The 7311-nt window shown below is 51.9% G+C and overlaps 1 protein-coding gene across 3 annotated transcripts; it reads left to right on the top strand.

Annotated features, from left to right (window-relative positions):
* Positions 1–312: 312 nt before the first annotated feature.
* On the top strand, positions 313–1368 carry SOX3 (SRY-box transcription factor 3). 3 transcript variants are annotated; one of them, XM_063313529.1, is made up of 2 exons: positions 340–412; positions 455–1368. In XM_063313529.1, exons 1-2 carry the CDS (start codon positions 340–342, stop codon positions 1366–1368), a joined length of 987 nt encoding a protein of 328 aa, XP_063169599.1. The 3 variants fall into 3 exon arrangements, with proteins under 3 accessions (XP_063169600.1, XP_063169599.1, XP_063169598.1); XM_063313528.1 differs by having other exon boundaries at positions 443–1368; XM_063313530.1 differs by having other exon boundaries at positions 313–1368.
* The last annotated feature ends 5943 nt before the right edge of the window (positions 1369–7311 follow it).

Here is a 7311-nt window from a genome sequence, read left to right as displayed (position 1 = left end):
TCAAAGTTGCAGGTCCGGCCTGGGGTGGGGGGAGCCTCCTCCTGCGTCAGGGGGGCCTGCGCTTTGATTGGTCGCCACCTCCTCATTTATAGGCCGTCAATCAAACGGCACGGCGAGAAGGCCGTTACTGGGCTGTGGGGGAGGGGGCGGCTGGCTGGCCGGGCCGAGTCCGAGCACCGTCGGAAGAGCCAGCGAGCGCCGCCGCGGCCGGCCGGCCTGCCTTCGCCGCCTGGAAGGAGAGACGGGAGCGGGGCCCCGCCGACTTTTCCTCTGGGCTTTTCTCGTCTGCTCGCCTTCCCCCCGGCCGCCACGCTGGCGCATCTCCTGCCCGCCCCGGCGATGTACAGCCTGCTGGAGAACGAGCTCAAGCCGCCCCAAGCGAACCCCGGCGGAGCCGCCGCCGGGAACGGGGGTCCCGGGAGCGCCAGCAAAGGCGGAGCAGGAGGAGGAGGAGGAAGCGGCGGCGTGGGCAGCGCGGCCGGCCCCGACCAGGACCGTGTCAAGCGGCCCATGAACGCCTTCATGGTGTGGTCGCGGGGCCAGCGGCGCAAGATGGCCCAGGAGAACCCCAAGATGCACAACTCGGAGATCTCCAAGCGGCTGGGCGCCGACTGGAAGCTGCTGAGCGACGCCGAGAAGCGGCCCTTCATCGACGAGGCCAAGCGGCTGCGCGCCGTCCACATGAAGGAATACCCGGATTACAAGTACCGGCCCCGTCGCAAGACCAAGACGCTGCTGAAGAAGGACAAATACGCGCTGCCGGGCAACCTGCTGGCCCCCGGCGGCGGCCCCGGCGGCGGCGGCGGCGGGGCAGGCGGCGGTGGCGGTGGGGTGAGCAGCCCGGTGGGCGTCGGGCAGCGCCTGGACTCGTACGCGCACGTGAACGGCTGGCCCAACGGTGCCTACGCAGCCGCCTCGCTGATGCCCGACCAACTGGGCTACGGGCAGCACCCGGCCATGGGCAACGCGCAGCTGCAGTCCCTGCACCGCTACGACGTGAGCGGCCTCCAGTACAGCCCCATCATGTCCGGGGCACAGCCCTACATGAGCGCCGCCGCCTCCACCTACAGCATGGCCGCCGCCGCCGCCGCCTACGGCCAGCAGCCGTCGAGCCACGCCATGAGCCTGGGGACTATGAGCTCGGTGGTCAAGGCCGAGCCCAGCTCGCCGCCGCCGGCCATCGCCTCGCACTCACAACGGGCCTGCCTGGGGGACCTGCGCGACATGATCAGCATGTACCTGCCGCCCGGCGGCGACGCGGCCGACCCGTCAAACCTGCAGGGCGGCCGCCTGCACGGCGTCCACCAGCACTATCAGAGCGCCGCCGGGGCGGCCGTCAACGGCACCGTCCCACTGACTCATATCTAGCCCAGGGGCCCTGTCCCGGAGAGTGCGGCCCGCTGCCGCGGGCGCCACGTCGAGGCTCCGGCCGCCTAGCTGCGCGGTCCGGCTTCCCGCCTGCGCTGGAAGGCGCCGCCGCCGCCGCCGCCGCCTTCCGAGGCGACCTACCCGTTGCTTTCTAATGCCTGCGGAGAGCGACCTTGCGCGAAGGAACTTTTCCCTCTTCGTCGTTTTTAACGAATGCGTAAAAGTGATTTCCTTGTCTGGCTAGAGCACAATTTACTGTTAAACTTTTTACAAAAGGCGCTGTGAAATTTCTCTGCCCCCTCCTTTCCCTCCTTGTTCCCTTCTTTTCCAGAACTCCACAGGAGGTTTTCTTGGGGGGGGGGGGCGGGGCGGGGGGAGGATTATTTGGAGGAGAGCGAGATGGTCCACCATTCTTTCTCTCATTTATGGGACTTTTTTGTTTTGGTGGCTGTTTCCAATTCCCTTTCCAGAAAAAAAAAGAAAAAAGCGAGACTTCGAAAGGGGAGGTCAGCTCACCTTCCTCGTGAAATGTTTACATGCTTTTATTTTATTGGGCGAAGTCGTTCGTTCCCTCCCTGTCTCTCCCCCCTCCCCAAATAATCCCGTCTGGATTCTTAATTTTTTTTAAAAAAAAATATCTATAATAAAAAACAAATAATCTGTCCGGCGTCTCTCGTTTTAATCGCCGTGGTGATACCCGGGCCAAGCGGGGCCTTCCGTTCAGCTCGGAAACAATGGCGGGGCTCGGCGCGGAAGGCACACCGTTTCAAGCGAGGGGTCGGGGGGGGGTGCGCTCCGCTGCTCGGGGACAGGGCCTTTGTCCTTCTGGGTTACTTCGGAGTAAACGCGAGCCGGAGGAAGGTCGGGAGGTCGGACGGCCGCCTCTGGGTGGCGCGATCATTGGAGCCGGGAGCGCGTAATCCGAATTTGCAAGACTTCGGGGAAATCGGTGTATTTCAGAAATTCATACGCATATCCGGGGGGGGGGGAGATATTTTATTTCCCCGGTAAGAACATATTTTCCCGAAAAGACTAGGCAGCCTTCCGACTTACCGCTGATGCTTGTGTTTTCTGTGACGTTTCTTGCTTCCTCCCCCTCTCGCTCCGTTTGGTGCGCGAGCGAAATGGGTCGTTAGCCCGTTTATTTATTTCGGTTCTGCCGTCGTAGGCTCGGGTAGCTTTGAAGGACCTCCTCGCTTTTCCTCTTCTTCCCCTCCAAGAGAGAACTTGAAAAGAGACCAATAAATTTTACAACAGGCGCCACAGATGCGTGTGAGGTGTGTGGCCTTTACCGGCGCGTCCCTTTCAAAATCCAAATCGGTGGGGAGGTAGGATGAGATGGCTGGGCGCGGCCGGTTCCACTCTGGAGCAAGTGCTTTGCGGATGGCGAGGGAGAGGTAGTCTGGCAAGCCGAAAGGGTTGCAGCGGCGTTTATTGGGTTCCGAAGTAAACCTGGTGGGGTTCAATCCGGTTCAGCTCTTCTGCTCTAGAGGGCTGGGATTGGGGTCCTGCTGTAATCTTGGCTTGATCCTGTCCTGTTTACTCTCGAACAAGATTGACCTGCGAGAAAGCTTACAGAAGCTTGTAGCCAAGAAACCCCCTGGCCCGTCTTTGGCGAACTTCCTGAAGGGGCTTCCTCGCCCTAAATGACTTGAGTAGTGGGCGGCTTCGGCTGAATCGCCTCGAGGATCGCTGCTCCCGCGCACCCCGGAGCCAAACGAGGCGAAGACTGCCCCGTGGCACCCCCTTAATTGGGAATAAGCCCTGCGGAATGCCGCCACCGAGGTTCCAAGTTTCGCGCTCTGAAGCGAGATTCGTCTGCGAAGGTCTGTCTCTTGGCACCTAACGGGCTGATGGATCGCTTTGCCGGAGTGCCCTTGAACTTGATAAATCCCCAGCAGGTTTGGAAATCAATTCGCCGGAGCTGGAGGTAAGCCGGGGCAGAGAGGGCGAGACGCCTCAGTGGTGCACGAAATCCAGGATCGGCTTAGCCCAAAAGACCCCCGTAGGGGTAGGTGCGATCCAGAAGGCCTGGTACCCCGCCGCGTCGACCCCTTGCTGTCCTTTTCCGTCGGTTGCAGTCCGGGAATTAGGATGCATTTAGGTATTTTACCTACCCCGAGTAATTCTGACTTTTTCATCGCTCCAACATCACCTGTTCCCCCCCCTTCTGTCCCCCCCCCCGCCCCCCGCCCCCCAACCAAGTGGTGGGCTGAGATTCTGTAGCAACCGATTTTCTGGATAACTTGGAGAAATCTATGTATGAGATGAGGGCTAGGGGATCGGAGCATTTTGAAAAGTCTAATTTTTATTTGCCGTATCTGAATGAAACCCCCAGCATTCTTCCCATGTTCCTAAAAACATTTTACACAACATTCTATACCCACTACTGTTGTTGATGTGCAGAGGACAGGGGTCTGCCCAAAACTGTCTTTTTGGAAGCTAGTTAAGTCCATTTCGGAATAAATCTCTCTTTTCCCCCTTTTCTTTCTTAAAAGCACCAAGCCACAACCCTCTTTAGGATTCTGGACGAGGCCGAATGCAAAACCAATCCAGGATGTGCGGGGGGGAGGAGGGGTGGCGGTTGGGGGGATGACAGACCGATCCTTGCTTATGTTTACTTGGGAGTAATTTCTGAGGAAAGTTGGGGAGAGCTTCTTTTTGCTTACAGCTTCTGCTTCTAAAAGCTGGAGGCCAGGATCCATAGTTTGGAAGTAAATCTCTGGAGGATTTGTCTTGATTTGGATCAAGCTCCGTGGCTGCCCCCCACCCACTTTTGCTTAGCTTCCTCAGTAGGTAGAGGATTTCACCTCAAAGTAGCTTAAAAGGGGATTTTCTGGGTGGGAAGGACAAGATTTTGTCACTGTCCACAGCTTTCGAAGACTTTCAGTTTGTTTCAACCCCCAAACACAGACACTTGTTGCTTTTGAAGTGGCTGGTGCCTTTTCCAAAAACAGCGCCTACAGGATTTATGTTATTGTATTAATCCCGTTTGTCCTCTGAAATCCTGCTCTCCTCCAAAGGCACAGTTTGAAAGGAAACCTGGTTCCCAGGGTGGAAAAACTGGACTCGGTTCTAAAATATTTACCCCTGCATGAATCTGGCTGGAGAACCTTTAATTGCCGTCTATTTAAAATGAAGTGAGATAGTTGAAAGAACTCCAGATCATTCAGCCAGTTCAGGAGGACTTCAAGTTCAGCCTTTCTTGCCTTTTCGTTTTTCTGGTTTGCTTCTGTAAAAGGTGCAAAGTCGTCATCTGCTCTCCTTTAAAAATAAATGCGCTTTTTAAAATGCCGGCTTTCTTTTTATATTTTACCTGCTTGGAGCCGAAATCTCTTCTCTTCGCCGCCTTTATTTCCACAACGTTTTCTGCAGCAAAGTAGATGGGGAAAGAGTGAGCGTAACTGGCTGGCAAATTGATTTTTTTCCCCTTTTTTCGGGGGTGGGGGAGAAGCCCCTACTTTGCACCGCAACGGTGTTTTATTTGCTCTCCAATTCTTTTTTTATATTCTTTGAAGCCAGATGGAAGGTCCACAATACGTTTAACTTTTTCAAACTGTTCACTGAAGTGAGGTCCTTAAAAGATCTTGTATCTGGGCCAAGAGGTCTTTTCTCTACTTGTTCCTTTTCCTGTTTCTGGTTTTTCTCTCTCTTTAAAGAAAAAGAGAGAGGAGGGATACCAAGGAAAACGTAACCTTGCTTACAGAAGTAAGTCTGGCTGAGTTATGCAGGCAAGCTATGATCACGTCAACCTGCACTTCCAACCCAAACTTCTGAATGTTATGGACTACAACTCCTATCATCCAGCATGGCTGCAGGTCAGGATCACTTGTCAACTGGTCATCCAGTGCGCTGTGTAAGCCCAATGACTGTGATCAATAAATCTCAGTTTATAACTCGGGGTCATGCAAGTTTAGCCAATTGTGGTTTATCCAACAAACTATGGTTAAGCAAGCAATGGATCTGTGTAAAGAATAGACAGTCTGTATCATCCAAGTAGGGCTGTATATCTAGCTGGCCTTGGCTGGTCCTCACAAGCTAAGCAGGATGAGGTCTGCTTAGTGCTTGGATGGGAGACCACCAGGACACCTGGACGTGGTAAGCTGGACTGGGAAGTTGGAAAAACATCTGGGGGAAAACAGCGGCAACCCATATATGTGTTGTTGCTAAGAAAACAATGTGGACGTGCCTGTGAAAGCCCCAGGAGTCCTACTCACCTTGAAGAAGTTTATTCCACATTTCAGATTGAGGGGGAGGATGTTTCTGGATATTATTCCAAGGCCCTTCCCAATTGTCCTTCATTTTCCTTCCCAGCCCAGTACTGATTCCTCACTGTGAAAGGTTGTTTTCGTCCTTTCTCCAGAGATTGGTGAACCTCACTTGCAGTGAACAGGCAATGTCCTGAATCACAAGTGACCCAGCCAGGTGCCAGGCCTGGCCCTCCTCTTTGGCCAGTGTCCCATTTGGTGTTTTGTGTGCACCTGGAATGTTAGGTTACTTGATGAAACAGTTAATTGTGGCTAAGCCCACCGTAGGAACCCAGCCAGAACACCCACCTGACATTTTGCCCTGATCTCTATACTTGAGATTTACTCTTGGGATTTACTCTTGAGTAACAAAGCAGTTAGCCAGACTGAAGACTTTCCTCTCTCCCACCTTAAGTCCTCCAAATTAAAAAAGCCAAACAAAAATAGACCAGGATCTTTGTTAGTCCTCCTCCTCCTCCCCCTTCTTCTTCCTCTTCCTCTTTGCCTCCTCCTCCTCCTCTGGAATAAACTACAATTGGATGAATAAATATGACACCTTGGCTATAAACCATGATATATAAAGAGCAGACTCCCAACACGGTTAAATCATTTTTAGGAGTGGGGAGGAAGTTGCTTTATCTTCCAGCCTTGGCTGACCTCCCCCTGTAAGGGGTGATGGGATCCAGCACATTTGGAAAGCTGGGGAAGATTCTTTAGGCTCTTGGCTTCTGAGAAGAGGTTAGTTACAATCCTAGGCTGGCTTCTTCAGAACCAAGTTTGGCATCTGCACTTTTCAATCATAGCAACAGTAATCACAGTATAACCAATGCATGCATGTGTTCCTAATGGGGTAAGGGAATATCTTCCTGAAATTAGCGGTCTGCTTTTACCACCATATCAGATCAATGTAAGGGTAAATCCTGCTAAAATCATCAGTAATATAATAACAGCTCAGGAGTAGCTGTGATGACCATATGGAAGGGAGAAGTTCACGTCTTTATTGGGCCAATTCAAAGGTTTACTAAATAGTTATAAAGTTCTGAACATCATCTGCCAAGTTAGAAACAGTTTGTGTGTGTGTTTCATAGATGGTTGAATCACTTCTTCTGTGGGTTCCACACATAGGCGAACATAGGTCTCCAGACCTGCAAATTAGATCTTCGGGTAGTAAGATGGTTTGATTTGCCCAAAGTTTGCTGGAAAAGAAGTGATTGTGGGAATGCTCATCCCTGTTTTTAGGAAATAAAAATCCATCTGTCCGGAAATCCAGCTGAATGCATAACACAAATCTTTTCTAGGTGGAAACTGAACTGGGATCAAATCTGCAATCCTTATAATTAACAGAGCTGGACTTTTCTACTGAGTTAAAGATAGAAACTTAACAAAGCAAAAATCTGATTGCTTGGTAAAAAAATGAATACAGTTTAGCATTTTAAGAAAAGAGTTACATATTTAGATATGAGGTCAGTTTTAAGAAGTACTAATATAATATAGGGAGGGTTAATCCCTGATTTCATTAATTTACATGCGACGGGGCTTACAGTATCAAAAATGGTTCTTGGAATATTTTGGTGAGATTGGTATGTTGGTCGTCTGCCATTAACATGCTTTCTCTACTTTCCCCAGACTTAAATACAAGAGGATTTCCACCCATTACTTATCTGAATCAGAATAAAATTGGACACCTTGATTAGTT

The sequence above is a fragment of the Candoia aspera genome, chromosome 12 (assembly GCF_035149785.1).
Source record: "Candoia aspera isolate rCanAsp1 chromosome 12, rCanAsp1.hap2, whole genome shotgun sequence".
In the NCBI taxonomy this organism is placed as follows: Eukaryota; Metazoa; Chordata; class Lepidosauria; order Squamata; family Boidae; genus Candoia; species Candoia aspera.
This window is presented reverse-complemented; position numbering and strand designations above follow the sequence as displayed.